The sequence below is a fragment of the Talpa occidentalis genome, unplaced genomic scaffold (assembly GCF_014898055.3).
Source record: "Talpa occidentalis isolate TD23 unplaced genomic scaffold, MPIMG_talOcc4v2.1 talOcc4.15, whole genome shotgun sequence".
NCBI classification, from domain to species: Eukaryota; Metazoa; Chordata; class Mammalia; order Eulipotyphla; family Talpidae; genus Talpa; species Talpa occidentalis.
In genome coordinates this window covers 29,212,964-29,233,489 of record NW_023601543.1, presented here as the reverse complement: position 1 = coordinate 29,233,489, position 20,526 = coordinate 29,212,964, and the positions used below count along the sequence as shown (strand labels likewise).

General features: G+C 47.2%; 2 protein-coding genes across 2 annotated transcripts in view; one reads left to right on the top strand and one right to left on the bottom strand.

Annotated features, from left to right (window-relative positions):
* Positions 1-572: 572 nt before the first annotated feature.
* On the top strand, positions 573-8,864 carry CLDN2 (claudin 2). Its single transcript, XM_037512941.1, has 2 exons — positions 573-678; positions 7,595-8,864. The coding sequence occupies exon 2, from the start codon at positions 7,777-7,779 to the stop codon at positions 8,458-8,460; it is 684 nt and encodes a 227-aa protein (XP_037368838.1). The 5' UTR covers positions 573-678; positions 7,595-7,776; the 3' UTR covers positions 8,461-8,864.
* Positions 8,865-18,982: 10,118 nt separating this feature from the next.
* The window catches only part of MORC4 (MORC family CW-type zinc finger 4), a 56,461-nt gene continuing 54,917 nt past the window's right edge, over positions 18,983-20,526 (bottom strand). Inside the window, 1 exon segment of the mRNA XM_054695622.1 lies at positions 18,983-20,474. Coding sequence (XP_054551597.1) covers positions 20,321-20,474 — 154 coding nt within the window. The 3' untranslated portion in view covers positions 18,983-20,320.

Genomic DNA, 20,526 nt, shown 5'->3' with positions numbered 1-20,526 from the left:
CAGGTTTCTCATCTTTGCCTCATCCTCGTTGCAGGCAGCTGCTCTTTGAACCCCCCAGAGTCGGAATCTGCAGAATGCACATTTGCCCTTGAGCCTTGGTGTTGGACTCAGGGGTAAGGTAGTGCCAGGGGCTTGCTGGGGAACTAGGCTGGGTGGAAGCATCCGCAGGGCTGCTGGCAAAGCAGGGCTGCTGAGCACCAGCTCATCATGGGGTGTTTATGAAGCTTACTTCCTGCTGTGCCTCAGGGCCTTGGGCCAGGGACATCTAATAGGTGGGAGTAACAGAGCCCCCTCCTCTCCCCACCCCTAAAGCTGGAATGTTCTGAATTCCTCCTTGGGCCAAACCCCTCTCCTTCCAAGGCCTCTCCAGGGCTCACAGAGGTCACTGCACAAAAGCCCAGCTGGAGTTTTTGACAGGAAAAAAACACAAAACTCACCAAAGATTTTTTTTTTAAGTACCTCAGTCTTCCATAGCCACCAGGGGTTTAATTCTGATCTGTAATAAGTCTCTGATCCAAGAGTGAGATTTGCAGATGGATTTTGCAAAGCTGTGGCTAACAATTAGAAATCCTTTATCACCTCCACCGGGGGCCCTTGCACCTTGCTCCCCTCATCAGGACCCCTTCCTTCCTCTCCAGGGCATCCATCTCCTCCAAGTCTCTGCAAAAGAACTGCTTCGTAAGTTTCTCAATTCTGACTTATTTGTTGCCCTTTGAATCCACCTAGGTGGGTGCTTGCTAACTATTTGCTGTCGATGTAACCAGTGGTGTGGCCAGCTTGAGACACCTTGGTTTTTGGAGGGAAGGGCATGGAAGGGAAAGTTCCGGTACTTCTTGGGTTGGTGGCATTTGTTTCCACAAGGCTACCACAAAGTTTCCAATTTTGAAAATACAGGGTCAAAGGAAGTACTTTCTAAATCAGATAATAATTTCTGGATAGAGCTTTTGAGGGTCAAAAGATTGAAATAAAGTCACAGGAAGAAAGGAGCTACAGTTTATCCCTCTGTCTAACCATGGAGGGCTAGGGAGGACTCCAAGGGGTGCTCCCTCACTCCTTCTCCAGTACTTTCCTTGACATGAAGACTCAGGCAGTTCACAGAAGGTAGATTTCTGAGTGAAGTCACGAAGTCTCCCCCACAAGCCCTTAAAGAACACTGCCCTACAGGCCTGCAAGTTTCCTCCTTTGAAGAAAATTCTGCCATTTGCAACAGCATGGAAGACCCGTGAGAGCGCATTATGCAAAATAAGTCAGCAAGAGAAAGACAAACACTGCATGATCTTACTTAGATGTGGAGTCTTAAAAAGAAAGGTCATAAACACAAAGAGCAGAGCGGTGGTTGCCAGGAAAAGGGAGGGGAAGGAAAAGTGGGGAAATGGGTGAAGGGGGTCAAAAGGGACTAACTTCCAGTTATCGATTATATAAGTCACGGGGGTGTAATGTACAGCATGGTCAGTATAGTTAATAACACTGTATTGCATTTTTTGAAAGTTGCTAAGAGACTGGATCTTAAAGTTCTTACCACAAGAAAAAGATTTGGTGTGTGAAAATGGTTGCTATCTAAACTTATAGTGGTTGATCATTTTGCAGTAAATATATATATCAAATCATGTTGTACACCTAAAAATAAGATAATATTACATGTCAATTATATCTCAATAAGAGTTTAATTTAATTTACAAAAAGGAGATACCTCTTTGGATTAAGATACCCTCTTTGAGAATGGAGTTGGGACCAAAACATTAACAGTACAGAAAACTTGGAGAGATTATAGATGATATCTGTTTTCTAAATTCTGCCTTTTCTGTGTTTTCTAGTGTTCTAAAGTCACAGTCCTTTACTTTGATCATTAGAAATAAAAATAAACTTTTTAAAGCAATGAGAAATCCCTCAATCCCACTGTAATTCTCTGAGCTGTCATCAATCAATTGATGCAGAAAGAAAGACAACTGCTCCAAGGACAAACTTTTCCAAAAGCAGGACTTCAACTAGGTGGCTTTGCCACTTACTAGAGCCTCAGGCAGCTGGGGGTGAGGTGCGGGAGGAAAGCCTGTCTCAGGTTCCTGGGAGAGGCGGTGAGTGAAGGGAACGAGAAAGGAGGCCACCTTCACCCCCAGGATGCCACACTGGGCCTGTCCTTGAGCATGAGAACACTGCTTCTCCTTTTGCAGGTGTTCACAAAGAAGGGGTACCATGCATAAGATTCTTGGGGAGAAAGGGAAAGACTAGCAGGGCAAATACCCAGGCAAGAAGGGGTTAATTCAGGAGCTGCTGTCAGTCTTGACCTTCCTAATCCTCTCTGGCAGTTTCAATCCCTCCCCTGAGGAAGATTAAGTAAGGATCCTAAATGAAGCCTTCTTGCCCAGCCCTGGGCCATGCTGGCTCCAAGCCCAGAAGACAAATTCAGCTGGTAAAATTTACAGTTCTCTGTTCCTCCAAGGTAGCCAGGACTTGATTTTTAGGAGGATCCCTCTAAGAGAGGAGTCTTTTTGCAAGCTCCCTGCTCTAATAATGGTTGTGCAGGCCCACATTTGTCAAAATGGCCTCTTATCCCCGTTAGCTTATTTGAGACTCAATACTTTGGAGATGAGCGACGAGGGCCTGGAGAAGTTAAGGGGCCCCATCAACAAGTTCCATACAGAGCCGAGCAAAAAGCTGCTCTTTCAAATCTCAGGCCGGGGGCTCTTTCTAATTCCTTTAATGCCCATCATACAAACAAAAGCAAAATCTAACCTGACCCACTACTCGATCACTTGCTATTTTTGTCCACTCCTACCGTCCTGACCCTGACTGAAAGCTGACTCTCATTGGGTCATTTCTCCCAATTGAATAAGCTCCAACAACTTGTTCTTCCTCCTGCTCACCTATGCCAAGTCAGACTCTCTAAAGATTCCAAGCCTCAGTGATGACATTTTTTTTTGACTCTGCCTTCCCCCTGCCCCAAACTGCTTTCTTACTTACTAAATAGGACTGGCTCTGGGGAGACAATCTCCTCTTGGGGCTACTACTGGCTCCCATGGGAAATCAAACTGGGCTCTTCTGCCGCCATACCAGGAAGGCTGAAGCAGGAGCTGTGCCTCTGGGAGGCAGGAGGTCTTCTTCCTGAGAACCCCAAGGTAGCTCACCCACGCCCATCAAAAATCCAAATATAAATAGAAAGTACAAAGGAAAATATTTAACCCAGTCTGGGTGGGAAGAGGAGTTCAAGGAAAGTTCTAAGGAGAGGATAGTCCTGAAGCCAGCAGCGGCTGGTAGCATAGCAGCATGTTTAGGGACTTGAAGCCAGGGAGAAAGGCAAATTCAGAGAAGTACCTACAAGTGCTCGGGTACGGCTGGATTGTGTGTGTGTTGGGGCGGGGTGGCAGGCCAAAAAACATGAGGTGGGAGGTTATTGGGGAGAGATGTGGCTGGGACTAAAAGAAGGGTCAGAGCTTGAGAGCTTTTCTGACTTCTGGGACGAGAAAGTTTGAACTTCACCCTCAAAGCAATTAATCATGTTTTTCAAAGCACGTCAGAGGGGTCGGATGGCACTTATGATTTGATTTTTATTTAGAAAGATCCTTGACTACTACTGGGTGGCTAATTGATTGCAGCGGCAGGGCAGAAGTGGAATTAGAGAAGAAGTTTGAAGTGCCTATGAGATTTCCAAACGGATAAGAGATAATAGTTGAGTGGTTTGAATGAAGGTTTGGACCTTGGGGATGGAAAGAAGTGGATGCATTCAGGATATATTTGAAGGTAGACCTGCTAGAACTCCCTAATTGATTTACGTCAAAAAGAGGTGACAAATCAAGAATGACAGGCTAGGGTTACCCACTGGCTGGTGATCCCATACAGATGCAGAACACTGTGAAGAATAGTTTGGGGTGGAGTGAAAAGAAGGCAGAGACTTCAGCTTTGTGCGTGTTGAGGCTTGAGGAGCCACTACACTAAAATATTCAGATGGTGTGACTCCCCTTGACTTCAGGAGAGAAATCGGTGCCACAGAAATGAATTCAGGAGGCGCTGGGGTAGGGCTGGAATGGATGGGCTCACCATGGAGAATGTGAAACCCTGTGGGAGAACAAGAGTGGACAGAAGAAGAGGAAGTTATGAAGGAGACTGAATGAATCATTCTGAGGGGTAGGGAAAACTGGGCTGGTGTTACAGAAAGCAAGGGAGGAGACAGCTTGATGGAGAAGACGAGGTGAGATGACAGAGTTATGCCTATTGGATGTGGGGACGAGGAGACCGTTGATAACCTCGGTGAGAACGTTTTCGGCGGAAGGTTAATGGCAGAAGTCAGACTGCAGAGGGCTGAACCATGACTGGGAAGGCGAGGTGGAGACGCCGATATTCAACGGCTTAAGAATTTTGTCTGCAAAGAGACACTCAGGATAGGGTGAGAGGGAGGGGAGGTGCGGCAGGGAACTCACAGTGCTAAGTGTCTGCAGTAGTCACCCAAGATACTCACCGGAGACACATAGAGAGCCAAGCAGCACTGAAAGCCCCTGGGAGAGGCAGGCCTCGTCAGGAGAGGTAGAATTCTGCCCAGGTGAGCGGTGAGAAAACCAGCGCCCGGAAAGGATTCACTCAGTATCACGACTGGTAAGTGACGAGCAGAGATTCAAACTAGATTGCCCTCCCCACCTCCCAACAAATGTTTATTGGCCTCTTTCCACACTGCTTTGCATCAACTTTGGCATCGTCATATCCGTCATGATTGAATAGTCTTGTCAAGCGCCTGCCAATGCTGCCGAGGCACAGGAGGTTTAATATATGGTTTCTTCCCTCAAATTGTTTAGAATTTGATTCAACTAGCAAAATAGTCAACAAATGCGTATGCGTATGCAATGGGGACACTCTTCCTGTCTCTGCCCTTTCTCGATCTTTGTCTCTCCTCCTTTCTCTGTTTCTTCTGTCTTGCGCTCTCTTCTTCCCTTTATTTCCCTCCTCCTTCCCCTGATTCCCTCTCTCAATCTCCTTCTCCAGCATCAGCTCTAGATGCTTTCACTGAAGTGTCAGTGACTCATTTAGAAAGTCCATATCTGGGGGCCTCCCTGGTGGCGCAAGGGGTTAAACACCGCACTATGAAGCAATACGCAGCCTCTGCAGCACGAGTTCAATCCTCGGCTGGCCAGGGAGAAACCCACATGGTGCAACAGACCTCTCCTGTCTCTCCCGCTGCTCAGTCTGCCTGTTCTGTTCCCCACTCTGTCTCTGGTGAATCCTCCTACCCCACCCGCACCCCTAACCTGTACCCCAGCTCTCGTATGCACAGATAAATAAAAATCTTTAAAAAAAAAATCCATATCTTACAGTCCCTCAGACTTCCTTATCACTTCAGTCATTCACTAGAGAGACCTCTTTGAACAACAGCCCTGGGCAATGCACTGTGCAAGGCACTTGGGACCCAGATGCAGTGTTTGTTCCCAAGGAGCCCAGAGAAGAGTGGGGGAACAATAAGGATTTCAACAGGCAAGTGCAATAGAGTGTAACAAATACTAGCCAGACCTCACACTCCTTGTCCATATAACAGGGATCACTGATACTCCTTACAAAGCATCGCAGTGATGACTAGGTGAGTTAACATGTGCAAAGTGCTTATAATGCTCACATAGGAAGTACTAGACAGTATATGTTGCCATTATCCTTATTACTTATTATCCTTATTATTGTTGCTGATTCGTTGTTTATTGTTACTGTGGAGGTAAGAAAAAACAAGACACTGTAAGATCATAGAGGAGGGGCCCTTGGTCCAGGTCAGGGTAAAGGGCGACAAGATGTGAAACAGACAGATTCCTTCTGCAAGGAAAAACCTGTGCTCAGGTCAGCAGCAAAAGACAACATGACATCATTGAGGAACTGAGAGTCGTTTAGTTCAGCAGGTGTGCGGAGTATGAGGAGGGGAATGGCAGGAAAGGAAGTGTGAGAGTCCATAGGGTCCAAACAGGTTTGGACTCTATCCTGTAACTGATGGGGAGCCACCGGAATGTTTTATATGGAGTCATGACTCGATCAGGTGAATGTGTTGAGACATCACCTTAGCAACAGTGTGGGGACGAATCGGAAGAGGCCAGACTGGAAGTAAGATAGTTAGGAAGTCACTGCTGTGGTTCAGGCGACAGGGGATGATGATGCCCTGAGCTGAGGCAGTGGCAGGGGGGCTGGAGAGAGGGGTGCTGCCGGAGATCAACTCAAGGAGTAGAGATGGTGGGACAGTGACCGTAGAGGGTAAGGCATAAACCCAATGGTGGTGCCAAGGATCAGGCTGGAGCGAGGGATGGCTAGAGATATCATTCCTTGACCGCAGGGAAGCCAGGAAAGAACTGTTTGGGAGGGTGTGATGGGGGAGGTGGCAAGTTGTCTTTTGAATGCCAAATTGGAGGAGCCTGGGAGGTTTCTGAGTGGTTATTTGCAATAGGTGATTGCTCTAGCAGTCGTGAAGCTCAGGGTGTTCTACCCTGGGAACACAAATTTAGAACAGGATACAGTGGCTAGGTGGGAGATTAAGTCATAGGGGCGGATATGTTTGCACAAGAACAGAGTTGTCTGAGAAAAGCATGGACTTCCAAGGAATATTCATGCTTAAGACATGAACAGGGAAAGAGAAACCTTGAGGAAGGCTAAGATGAAACAGCCATATATTGATAGATTGAAAAGTATCGGGCTGGAAGGTCTTGCAGAGGATGGGATGGATGTGCCCTCGTGTCTTTAACCTTGTGAAGAGTGGGGGCTCCTTGGACACTGCAAAATGCTGCCTGACTCTGAGATGCCAAAGGATTGGCTCAGGACCTCTTATGAAGTTCTTTATTCCAATCGCTGCCCTTTTCTCTGTCCACCCTAATACCACTAAATAGCCTAAGGAATTTGAGGGCTCCCTCCAGAGCCTGGAGCCACCTTTGGTCCAGAGTCCTTCCCCATCATCTACAAGCCTTGGGGTGATGGGGACATCAATTAGAGGAGCAGATAGGAAATGTCTGGGTGTTATGCACACAGGAGGTCTTCGGCTAGTTCGTGGAGGGGAATTTGGGCAAGGCTAGGAGGCCCTGAATGCACAGAGTGGACTGAAGCCTTTATTGAGTGGACTGAGGCCCCAGCCTGCCCTGGAGTAGATTTTCACTTTGGGTAGCGTGAGCCAGGCCTAGACCACTGCTCTCTAGGCCCTTGGAGATTCAAGAGGCATCTAATAACTTGGAGTCCAAAGTTATATGCTAGGACCTCCCCCTGAGCCAGTATCCTGGAATTTGGCCTCAGTCTGCAATTGAGGGGCCCCAGGGCACTGTTGCTGGGCAAGGCATTAAACAGCAGACCTTGGAGATGAAACTGCACCAGCCAACAGCCCGACCCAGAGCTAACATCGCCACACCAACTGCCACTGCCAACGCGACCTTCTCGGAAAGCAGCCACCTGTCTGACCCCTGGCTTTGTCTGGCTGCCAACCTAAGGCATGTGCCTACGCAGGAGGCAATGACATTTTGGCTCCACTTTCAAAGTTTTTTTTTTTTTCTTTCTCATGTGTTATTTCTAAAGATAACAAAGGTCAAAAGGCATTCAGCGTTTTCTGGTTTCTCATAAGCTTCTGGTCAATATTTAATCTGGTTTATGGATTTTTTAGGTCTTCTAGATGCCTTCTTGAGCCTGCTTGTAACCACCCACAGACACTTGCAAGGAGGAAAGGAGTCGGCCTGACAGAGACACTCTGAAATGAAGGATTAGAGGCCGGGATTCAAGGAGTAGGCGCTACAATCAGAAGGCGAGGGAGCAGGCCCTGAAGTCGCTTCTACCAAGAGGTGTGCCATGGCCTCTCTTGGTCTCCAACTTATAGGCTACATCCTGGGCCTTCTGGGGCTGTTGGGCACCCTGGTCGCCATGCTGCTCCCCAGCTGGCGAACAAGTTCTTACGTTGGTGCCAGCATTGTGACGGCAGTTGGCTTTTCCAAGGGCCTCTGGATGGAGTGTGCCACACACAGCACAGGAATCACCCAGTGTGACATCTACAGCACCCTTCTGGGCCTGCCTTCTGATATCCAGGCTGCCCAGGCCATGATGGTGACATCGAGTGCAATCTCTTCGTTGGCCTGCATTATCTCTGTGGTGGGGATGAGATGCACAGTCTTCTGCCAGGACTCCCAAGTCAAAGACAAAGTGGCGGTAGTGGGAGGAGTCCTCTTCTTCCTTGGAGGCCTCCTGGGCTTCATCCCTGTAGCCTGGAATCTTCACGGGATCCTGCGGGACTTCTACTCTCCACTGGTGCCTGACAGCATGAAATTTGAGATCGGAGAGGCACTTTACTTGGGCATTATTTCCTCCCTGTTGTCCTTGATAGCTGGAATCATCCTCTGCTTTTCCTGCCCATCCCAGGGAAATCGCTCCAACTACTACGATGCCTACCAGGCTCAGCCCCTCGCCACTAGGAGCTCTGGTCAACCACCCAAAGCCAAGAATGAGTTTAACTCCTACAGCCTGACAGGGTATGTGTGAAGAACCAGGGGACAGCGCTTGGGGGGTGGCTGGGTCTGTGAAAACCCGTGGACAACCCCTCCCCGGGGCCACAGGTGAGGGACATTGCCACTGGATCATGTCAGAAGGTGCTGCTGAGGATAGACTGACTTTGGCCCACTGGATCAAGCGAAGGCAGACATGGGAGCTGGTGTGACAGTTTTCAGGTTGAATTGCCAAGAAGTCAAGCCAGTCTTTCTGTTTCCTTCACCTTGGCCCTCTTACCCCCCGCCTTGAGTGCCCAGCCTTCAACTGCGAACACCAAGCCCCTGCTCTAGGTCAGGCTCCAGAGACTCCCTTCTGACTTTGGTTTACTTGGGAATCCATCTTAAACGCCCCCTTCCCTGACGACCCTGTATGATCAAGGACTATCCCTCTTAGCTCATTGCTGGGTGATGGGGTGGGGGGGGCGGGGAGAAGGGTGGCTTTTATGGGCATTGCGCTAACCTTCTCAAGCTTCCCTTCAAAGAAACTGATTGGCCAGTAACTGGTCCTGGAGCCTCCATTCCACTCTTCTTATGACTCCACTGTGTCTTCACTGGTTTATGCAGGATCTGAAATAAAGTCTGCCCATAGTATTGAGGGGCAGAAAGCAACAGGGTGCAGGATGAGAGGGAGGGGAGGCAGCCAAAGCCAAGGACCCCAGCAAAGACCAGAATCATTGTCTGGGCTGTTCCTCAGCATTCTATCGTACTTGTGGACTGGGCATCTGGTCCGTGGCTAGAGAAAAGCACAAGGACAGAAGATATGGTGGAAAGGTCAAGGTGGCAGCAGACACTGACTCCACTGAGGAGCTGCCCCAGAAGATGCAGTCCCAACTTTCACTGAAACCCTCACCTCCCTCTGAGGCACCTCCTACGAAATAGCAAAGCTAAGGGGACTGCACCATTGTTTCCTGAGGAAGGGGGACTAGTTTTTCTAGAGATGGCCTTAGGCTGTGTGATGACAGCATGGGTGCTGTGGAGTAGGGGTGGGTGTTGAGGAAGTTACCACTGTTTGATGCTGCCTGAGAAAGAAAAAAACTTTGGTATCTAAGTCACTGATTGGACATGTGTGGTGGTGCCAGAGAGCACCACAGCATTGGGTTTCCATTGGGCCAGAGAGTGGCGATCCCCTAGAGAGTCTTTAGGCCTAACAGAAAATCAGCTCAAAGACTGAGTTTGGGCTCCTGGGGGTACACAGAGAGCACCACAGCACCTCAGCAGCACCAGGTTGGCCCCCGGTTAACCTTTGTATTTCCCCCACCATCTTTCACCAGACATTCCAGAGTGGCTAGAAGTTAACCAAGGGCTTCGGCGTGGAACAATCACATCCAAAGGGCTATAGCCTTGATCTGAGCAATAGCTGAGCTGCTGCTTGGGATTTCAGCAGAGGTGGGAGAGGAGAATGGTGCCCAGGTAAACAGTGACAGCTCCAAGGTCTGAAGATGCTGTCTTTCCGCCCCAGAGTGGGGGGAGCCAAAGGCATTTTCCCTCACCAGCCTAAGCATAACCAGCTTCTGATAAACTCCAGTCCATCTCCCCAAACGTCAGTGCCAGTAGAAGGGGCCCTTTTATTTTCTTTAACATTCCTTTCATGTTTCTGCCTTTCCCCTGTGTTTAAGTTGTTCTCCCAACCTGGAAGACCCTCTCCCCTTAGTCAAGTCTTCCTCGAGCTTGGAGAACTTACTCAGCACCACCTCCTTCACTGAGTCTCATCTGACCACTCCATTCCTCTTCTATTCCTCTCTCGTCCAAGCCTCAATATATAAATTGCTTCTTTGATGCTTATCATTTAAGATTTTTGATGAATAGTTGTCTTTTTCATGTGTGTGTATCTGATTTCACAATTATATTGTAAACTCTGGGAGGACAGGGGCCATATCTTAGACATCTCTATTCCCCAGACTATCTGTAAGAGTGCTGGGAATAGGTGATTATTAATAGGTGATTAATAAACATTTGTTGATTGAGTAACTGTTTTGTTAATTCAAAGGGGCCCAGTCAGGGCAGTTGTGATGGAGAGAATTGGGCTAAAGGGAGGGTAGGGTGGAAGTTGGTCTCTTTCCCTACTGGGTGGGTAGAAAATTCTAGGTGTTACTGAGTCATTAAAAAGCAAGACACCTCCTTCCCAGGGAAACTCACCTTTTCGTTTTGCCCAGGGCTCCTTACTTTTCACAATTGTTTCATTTCAGTTATTAATGGTTGTGTGTTAATTCCTTTCATTCTCTGAATGAAACTATCGTGATGATAGTGAAACAATCTGATAATCTCCATTGGCAGATGGGGAAACTAAGACCCCATATAAGTAAAGAGACTTTCCCAGGGCCAGAGATCCCCAAATTGCCTGAGGAAACCAAATTATGGCCAGCAAGGTAACAGTGGGGACACACAGGCTCTCCTGGTCTCCCATGAGAGGGGTCTGAGAAAGCAGCACCAATTCACCGAGTGTGCCACCTGGAAATGCCCCTGCTGTTCGACCCACCTGGGAAGATTGTCCCATGGGGCTGTGGGGTTTGCCAAGCTTACGTTTAACTACCACTCAACATCTTGATTCCAATATCCCTTACTCTGGAGGTCTGGGACTTTGGGAGAACAATGATTTGGTTTTGTTCTCATTTCAGTGGGAATTAACAAAGCGTAATTCATAAAGATACTAACTATGGCAACAGTGAAAACAACGGGGACTGACAAGAATCAGCCTGACGACCCCTGGGCCTGGTGAGCGTCAGCATAGAGAAGTGTGTTACACCGGCGCTTCCTTATACTCCTGAGGTGGGCCTTCTTTGGTGCAGAGGCTGAGGGTCTCAGTATCCAAGCCCATTTAGAGGGAATGGCAGTGGGTAGGAATAAGGGATGAGAGAGAGAATTCCCTGGACAGAAGCTTCACAAGAAGTCAGGTCTCTGGTCTGGCACCAAGAGACAGAGTCTTTGACTCAGTGGGGCCATTAGAGGTTGGAAGATGACATGATCTTGCTGACTCTGCTGAGCTGAGCTGGCAGCAGTCTGGTACAGGATCATCAGATCCACCCTTGGCAGCCAAAGCAGTTTTGGACCTGTGATTTTGTTGCATCCTCCAAATACGCCAATGGGACGGTTCTGTTATAGGAGACAAAATGGCGGCCCAGAGAGGAGAGTAATTTCCTGAAAGTCACAAAGTGTCAGTCTGTGCATCAACGTGGAAACTCTTCTCACAACAATGTGGGTCTGGACGTCTGTCTCAGAAGCTGAAAGAGGGCTTGTTGCTCTTTAGTCTCCTGCAGCTATCCCGTCCTTGCCTGTGCTGGAATATGAGCCTTTGAGGGAAACAGGGCACAGAGCATCCCTTCATCTTAGGCTGGCCTGGGAGGTCCTCCTTCCTTTTAATCTGGGAAGAGTCTATGGAATGGGTTAGAAGTTCTTCCTCAACTAGAAACACCAGAGCAGACCAAATAAAGAGCAACTGTTCTCTTTGGCTGGTTAAGCAAGAAAAACCTTGCTCTAAATAGTTTCCTAGAACTCTCCCTGAGTCTGGGTCCAAGTCGAATAGCTTTCAGTTCACTCCATTGCCTTCCCTCATAAAGTAATTTAGATTAAGCCATAGACCGAGGGGATAGTAAAGGCCATTCATTGTGTTTATGCCCCTGCCTCATGGCTCTGACCCTTGCACAAGGAGAGATGTTTCTGCCCTCCCTCAATTCTCTGATAATAGTGTGACTCATGTTTTCTCCCCCTTGGGACCCACTATGACGTGATAATTAATGAGGGGATAAGGAGGCTGAAACTGACTTCTTGGTGGAAAGATGAGCTCCGACCTTCAGCCAAACAATTGTAGATCCAGTTCTCTTGCCAGCCTGCCCACAGGAACTGCACTCTTACTCCGAGTCAGGCTTTGAGGGCCACGAGGGCAAGCAAGGGCCACAAGGGTGACCAAGGTAAAGTGCGCTGTATAGGAATCACCAGTTGATCTATGGAAGATAAGACATACACACCTAACAGTGGTACCAGACACCCGTCGTGTAGGAGATGGGGGAAAGTCAGAGGGGATGATGTCGGGGCTTCTGGGGGAAAGCATGTAAAATCCCTCAAATCCCAATCCATATGAAACGAGCATCTGGCCTACTTGAGCTTCTGGGGGAAGGACAGTCAACAGAAACTGCTTTCTCCAACTGAAGGACCTTGGAGAAAAAGGGTAGAGAGCAGGGTTAAGGTACAAACAGGGATGCGTTGGGGGACCAACCCAGCACAACTTTCAGTTTGCCTCACGGGACCCCTAAGTGGCTCTAATGGAGAGAGTGACCCTGGTCATCAAACTCTCCTCTCTCATCTCCTTCCCTTGGAGAGGTCTCTGGAAATTTCCAGGGGCAGCAGAGCCATTGCACATCCATGTAACCTGAAGCCTTTAACTCTGAACCAAAGGAGACTTGGGAGAAGGGGGAGGAGAGATAAGGGGCCTAGTGCTAAAGGAAGGCAATGAGGCCTTTCAAGATCAACTACTGACTCCCACTCTGTCTTGGGCCTGTGGATAGATTTTTTTCGAGCTGCAACTACCCACTCTGAGACATAGAGGACTTGGATTGGAAGTGCGTGCTCCTCCTCAGCTGGCTAAAGTCTGGCCTTTACCCAGCCTGGTCTCCCGGGCCGAGAGGGGCCCTAACTTTGATGAGATATTCTGTTATCTCGACAGGGAAAAACTCAAACAGGAAGTCCAGCAGGTTATCTCTCTCTAAGTGGTGGCTCGACTTGCTGTGATGTGATCACTGATAAAATATTAACAGGCTGTTATCAAACACAGCAGTATGGAAACTATAATTCAACCACCCCTCCACCTCACATAATCCACTACTTTCCTGGGAATTGCAGTTCAGGAATCCCTAGCTAACTCTTACCTACAATTCCCCTCTCTAGGTCTCATTTCTCCATAAGACCAGCAGTGGTGTCTTAGGTCCTGACAAAGCAGGAAGTTGCCACACAAGGGCAAATCGTCAGGTCCTGCTTTCCTGTCATTCCTAAAGTCCCTCCAGAAGGCACCCCTCACTCTTCACAGGTCACCCGCTAGGAGGGCTTTGAGGAACTTTCTATTTGCGAACATTGCCTTGAGGGGATACCATCAAGAAAACTTACATGCTTTTTAGATACTAGGGAGTTTAATGGGATGTGAAATAAGATGCCAAATGAGTACGAGTTGTGTGGCAGGTGACCCAGCATTTTGGCTTAGCTCCTTTTCTCCAGTAAGACTTTCAGAGTCTGAGATGTTTGACACAGTTCTGTGTGGGTTGCTCCGGAGAAAAGCCAGTCACACCAAAAGTTCCAAGAGAAGATGATCCTAGCAGCTTCTTCACTTGAATTTATTTCTGGAATTACCCAGTGGGATTGGCACCTCCCTCCCCCAAAGGGTATCTGAGGATATGGTGAAGACCCCACTCCCTTGATCTTAAGGCACCGAATGCCTTGATTAACAAGCAAGTGTATTTTCTGGGAAGACAAGCACGTTCAGCGATACATTAGACATTGACACCAGAATGTGCACTGGTTCCTTACGCTGGCCCTGAAAGGAGGCAGGGTGAGACGTCCAGTGAGTTTAAAAATAAAACACCACGTCGGAGACAAGGGAGAGTGGGATTTGGGCAAGCGGAGCAAGGGACTCTGAGTAACACATGTACCCTTCAAAGAAATGATTCAACAGTTTCAAAAGTGGAGACGAAGCAAAAATCAAGAAAACCACAACAGCGTGAGAAAGGTGGCTGCGTTTTCCCTTGGCGATTTCGGAGGCACCTCATGTGGTTAATTTTACTCCTCTGTGTGTAATAATAAACCAATATGTTCTCAAGTGTCACTTTCTCAACCCCCAAAAGACTTGTTCAAGTCAGCACTATCTGGGGAGGGTGGGGGTGCTGAGGAGGCTGTGAGAATGCTCACCAGCAAAGGCCAACAGGTCCAAGGCCTCCTGGGGTGTAAGAATAGGATCTCGGTGGCTGTTTTGATATCAGGAAAGCTGCCAAGAGACAGCCCCCAGCGAAAACCCAGTCAAGAGGAAATGAATCTCCACGTTGGTTGGAGACATACGCGTTACATAAGTGAACGATTTCCTGAGCATGAGTTAAACATTCTGTTAAACATTGTGTGGGATTGTGGATCTTTCTTCCTGTGAATTCCTGTTGGTGTGGGTTGACTTTAGCATTTTCTTATGAAAAGAATGAAGACCAGGTTAATCATCTCCAAGAGAATCACCCTTGTTCAGCGGGAAGACACCTAGGCGCTGGATTCAGACAAACTTGGGCTTGGTTTTGCCTCTGTGCTCTCTAGCTGTGTGGTCTCAGGACAGTCCATTTGATTCCTTATCCTTGTTTCCTCATTTGTAATATGGGGGTGATCCCTGCTGTTTTCCTAATCCTAGCCCCCAAAGGCGCCACTGTCAAGCAGTCCCCTCATACTGGAATTCCCAAGGCCTTGGTTCATTCTGTCCTTTATACTCTGAGTAATTCACTATTCCTCAAACCTTCTAAGGATACAGCTATTTGTACCCCTCAACCCAGCCTTGTGACTGTACTATTCCCTACAACTTGAAAACTGTTCCCCCACACCTCCACCTTTCTAACCCATACTTGACTTAGCTTGAGTTCACCCCTAGGCTTCCGAAGCCGACCTCCATGCTTCACTCGTAATATAGCACTATGGAAAAAGGCTTTGATTCTGAGATTGCTCCCAAGAGCTGAGAGCTTGCCAGTTAAGTGTCTGCCCCTAAATTGTTACACCAGGTTATTTGCCATCACCAGACAACGCTGAGGCCCCTGACGAACTCCTCTTCCAGTGCCCGTTCATTCATTTCGCCATCATGCACTGACTTCCTCACTTGCCCTGAAGGACAATTTCCTTGAGGCCTGCTCTGTCTGTCCTTTGCTTCTCTTTAAAAAAAAACTAGTGTAGCTCTTGGGAAAAAGTGAACAGAAAACTCCTCAGACTTGTTTCTGCTCCTGTTAGTTCTCACTCTCAAGGTCTGGTCTCTAGAGGCATCTCCTGATTCTAATTCTGTCATTCTCAGTATAGTATTCCCCTATTGTACGGTAGGGAGCCTCCTCTGGATAATACTCAGAATGCCTGTGGTGAACACCCCTATTCCCTCTCGGCTTTGGAGCCTTTCTAAGTATCCAAATCAAAGATCAGTTCAAGAGAAACTCTGGTCTCTCCAGCTTGCACTGACTGCCCAGTAATGGCAGCGCATATTATCTCCTTCTTTCATTTGCAGTGTTTAATGCGCAGGATTGTTATCTACTTCACTCGGACTGCATGTATACTCCCCCTTTCTCTGAATGAGGCATTTCAGACCCTTTTAGAGAGACAGAGATATGAACAAAACACAACTTCCGTCATAAACTCATTCACTAACGATTATTTATTGATTAACTACTGTACACCAGGTACAGTGATAAGCTCTGGGATATGGCAGTTGGCAAAAACGGGAATTGTCCTTCCCCTCATGAAATTGATTAGTGAAGGTGGAAGATAGGGCCCATGTGCGTCGTGTTTATCACTACAGCGCATATAGCACGTAGTAGGTACCCAACAAATATTTGTTGAATTCGTGAAAGCCAGCAGGTAAGTACATGATTGCAAGTTGTGAGAGGTGCTGTGAATTAAACAGAACAGGAAAGCGACAGAATAGGGCAAAGAAAAAAAGCTGTCTGGGGAGTGTGAGAGTTGACGCTCACGCTAAGATCTGAAGGATGAGCAATCGCCAGCCATACCAAGACTGCAGGATACGAATGTTCCACAAGAGGAAGTAGTGTGGGCAAAGACTCTGAGGTGAGTGCTTGACATAGTTCAGTGAGGCGATCACAGAGAGCAAGGGGAGTGATCCCTGATGAGGAAATATGCAAGAGACAAAGCAGAAGAAGGTGGGGGTCTCCTAGGCCAATGTAGGAGCACGGGTTTTATTCTCAGTGCCAGGAGAGGCCGTCCGAGGGCATTATGCAGAGGTCACATGATCTGATTTATGTTTAAAAGAAATTACTCTTGCTGTAGTGATAGTTGGGGAAAAAGTGGAAACACCGAAGAACAGACACCACTTAGGAGATGCAATTCGCTATGGGACATGATGGTAGTTTGGACTAAGGCAGCTGTGGTAAAGTGAGTGAAGATACTTTGGAGACAGAGCTGACAGACTTTCTGAGGGACTGGATGTGGGGGACTAGAGAGGAGGAAAGTGAAAAATGGCTTCAAGTTTCTAGCTTAAGCAACGGGAGGCGGGTAAAGGTGCCATTTTCTAAAATGAGGAAAACTGGGGAAAGAACAGTCCTGGGGTGTACGTGTCACTTCATTTTTTAACACGTTCTGCTGGAAATGCCTGTGGGACCTCTGAGTGTACAGGTCAAGCACACAGCCGAAGTATTTGAATGTAGAGCTTTCTAACAGGGAAGCCAGAACAAGGCAGTTTCAAAGAGCCTTAGAAGTGACGTGAAACTTAAATGTTGAGAGGAAATGCCATGTGTGGCTGGAGTCATCAGAGGAATTTTCAGTAAAAATATTGATTTTGAGTCAAAGGAAAGGTGATGAGGGACAAGAAAAGTCAAGGTAGAGGAGCAATTCACAAGGCAGATTCAGAGACTGAAAAATAGTTCAGTTTGCATGGAATGCTGTTTGTGTTTGGAATGTTGAAAGATGGGTTCAGCGAACAAGGTTAAAGCCAAATGGGAATCTGTATTGCACTTGGTGGGCAACTTGGAGCACTAGCAAGTCTCTGAGGCATAACCTGACCAGGTCATTAAAAGCAATTTAGTGACAGTGAGTAGGGTGGATCGAAGGAGTACGGAGGCCAGGGAGGTGGGTTAAGAACCTATTTCAAAGCAAATATTGTTTTAAAATGAACAATGGGGCCTCCCTAGTGGCGCAGGCGGTTGAGTGCCACACGGTGAAGCTCTCCTCAGCCTCTGCAGCGCGGGTTCGATCCCGGCCGGCCAGCAAGAAACCCACATGGAGAAGCAGACCTCTCCTGGCTCGCCCGCTGCTCCCCTCAGCAGTGTATTTCGTCAGGCTGTGTGTTCTGTTCCCTGCTCTGTCTCTGGTGAATCCTCTTACCCTCCTGTGCATCTGGCCTGTACCCCGGTTCTTGTATAAATAAATAAATCTTTAAAAAAAATGAACAATGATGTAAAAAATTAAATAAATTAAAAAAAAAAGAACCTATTTCAATTAGCAAGGCGTGGGCCACCCTGGTGGCGCAGTGGGTTGAGCGCAGTGCTGTGAAGCTGTCCACAGCCTCTGCAGCGTGGGTTCGATTCCAGGCGGGCGGCGGAGATACCCACATGGCACAGCAGACCACTCCGCTCACCCGCTGCTCCCCTTAGCAGTGTCTTCAGTCCGTCTGCCTGTTCTGCTCCCCGCTCTTTCTCTGGAGAATCCTCTTACCCTCCCATGGCTCTGACCTGTACCCCAGTTCTTGTATAAATCTTTTCTAAAAAATTGGCAAGGCATGAGGTAAGAAGGGCCTAAATGTAGATTGTGGAGGTGCAAACTTAAAGGTCCAGTGTGACAGATGTTTGAAAGCAGAATTATCAGGACAGCAGAGGAGGCACCCAATCTTTTCTTTTGAATGTCTTTTGCCTCCACATTGTATCGTAAGCTCTGGATAGGCACCATGGAATTTAACACTGGTTAAAGGGACTTTGGGATGGTATCATCATGAACAGTAACAAAGAGGTAGCTCTGATAATTGTAGTGAATGAATGGACTCACACAGGGAGCTGGGTTAGGGCCCCAGACTAGGAAATGGGTTAAGAGGGAGCCCTACAGCTCTAGTAACGTTTTCTTTTTCTTTTAAAAGTCCAGTTGCAGGAGCTCCTTCCTACTTTGCACCTCCCTCACCTAACACACACACACACACACACACACACACACACTCACTCTGTCTCTCTCTCTCACATATGGACTGAACCTTCAATGCTCTGAATTTTCTCCTCCACCATCCTCTAATCCATATTACCCTTATCTGTGCAAAGTCTCATCCTCACAGCCCTCACCTGAAGAACAATCACTGAGAGACCAGCTAAGTGTGCGCCCCCTCCCCTTAGCAATATTTATGTTGACGCACACAGAGTCTTCAGTATCATGGCCCCAATATATGACACGAGCACTAATCATGCAGCAGGCTGGAGCTGCAGTGAGGTGAGGGTAAGGGGGCAGTTATGTTTAAGCACTCATTCAAATGGGGAAATCTGGCTCTGGCCTCCCCCTATTCCTTAGTCTCACTGGAATATCTGGGATGGGTGTCCCTTTAAAGGAGGTAAAATCAGTTTAGGAGAGGCTTCTGAAGGAACTCTGCAGAGGAGAAACAATGAGTAGCTAAAATATTCCACTGGACTAGCTAATCTTTTTGCGATTGCTTGAGCCCACCTCCCTTTTATTGTTTCTCCTTTACTTCCTCTTTTTCAGTTGGTATATTTCTATGTGTTCATTGTTCAGTGTCTTTTGAAGAGTACCTTGAACTTTTCAGAGCATATGTGCTGTATAAATACAATAAAGCAATGAATGAATAAAATGTCTAACTTTTACAAGACTGTAAGTTTTATTATTTCTGATACAGTGAGATCTAGCTCTCACTCAGCACAAGGCTGATGAGCAGACAGGTGCGTTCTGAGAGACAGCAAACACGTCTCCCTGCTATAAAACCCTCCCCCACTAGCTGAAATCCCTGAGTTTGGTGATATGTATTTTTTTTCATTTGAATTTGAGCCCTGCAGATTTCCCTTTCTAAGAAGTCCTTCTTCAAATGTAAATATCATGGGGATGGGTGGGGAGGGGTGGGTAGATGGGTTTCGCTTTTACCTTCGTTCCCTCTACAGTAACTCATCACTCCTATGAAACATTTTTTCACATTCTAGTTTTTTGTGTGCCTTTGCTCATGCTATTCTGGAGGTAATGCTAGATACAACGAAATATATTTATATTTTCACACAATCTCTCATTTGATCTCTAAATCCAAGCCTGCTCATTCTTTTTTTTAAAACAATTTATTTTTTCCAATGTAATAACAGGTTTCTTATAGAAAATTTGAAAAAGGCAGGAAGATAGGAAGAAGAAAAAATATCAACCACAGTCCTACCACCTAGAGAACCACCACTGTTAACAGAGTGTGATGCTCATTCCTTAAACAAACCTTAGTTTAGGTCCCAATTCTGAGGTGATGCCTTCCTCGAACTTCCTCCCCCCACTGGACCCTGACCTTCTCTATCATGTCTGTATCACTTGCGTGTACAAGTTTGTTAACTTGGTGTGTATCTCGTGTTTCCAACTAGATTGTTAGATCCTTTAAGACTGAAACCATGAGTTATACTTCTCAATGTATCCCAAAACACCTGGTACATTGGACCCAATATCTGCTGACAGAGTAACCTAAATGAATACAAACCATTTCAGAAAGGATATGATATTGGCCAAGTATTTAAATCATGAAAATTAAAGCTTCCAGGTCACCTAATTTTGGTGACTACTCTTTTTCTGTTCCTGAACTCTTGAAAGTCTATTTAACTAACCTCTTTCTCCACACCAAAACTGAGTAAGATGCAGACTGATTAAGAGCCAGGATTTACCCAAAGATTCTCTATGTAAGGCATAAAGGTGAAAGAGAGAGAAAGAAGTAACAGAGGGAAGGAGGGAAGAAAGGAGAGCAGAGCAGAGCAGGGAAGAGGAAAGAAGAGAAGAGAGAGAAGGGAGAAGAGAGGAGATGAGCAGGAGAAGAGCAGAGCAGAGCAGAGAAGAGAAGAGCAGAGAAGGCACAACAAGAGGAGACAAGACAAGAGAAGACAAGACAAGAGAAGACAAGAGAAGAAAGAGCAGGGAAGGAAGGGGGGACAGGAAGGGCAGGGTATATAAAGTATATAGTCTGGTGCTCAATCCAGTATGTGATTTGCCTCCAGCACCGTATACAGGATCCCATCCACTTGTTCTGAGTCAAACCCGATCTCACGAAGCTCCAAGTGAGGGAGGACAGAAGTAAGGAGATAGCTGACGTGGATACGCAGCCTCGTAAGCTTTGCCAAAGCCCTGTATGATGGAGTGAGGGGGCAGGAGAAGAGATGACATGAAGTCATTAGCC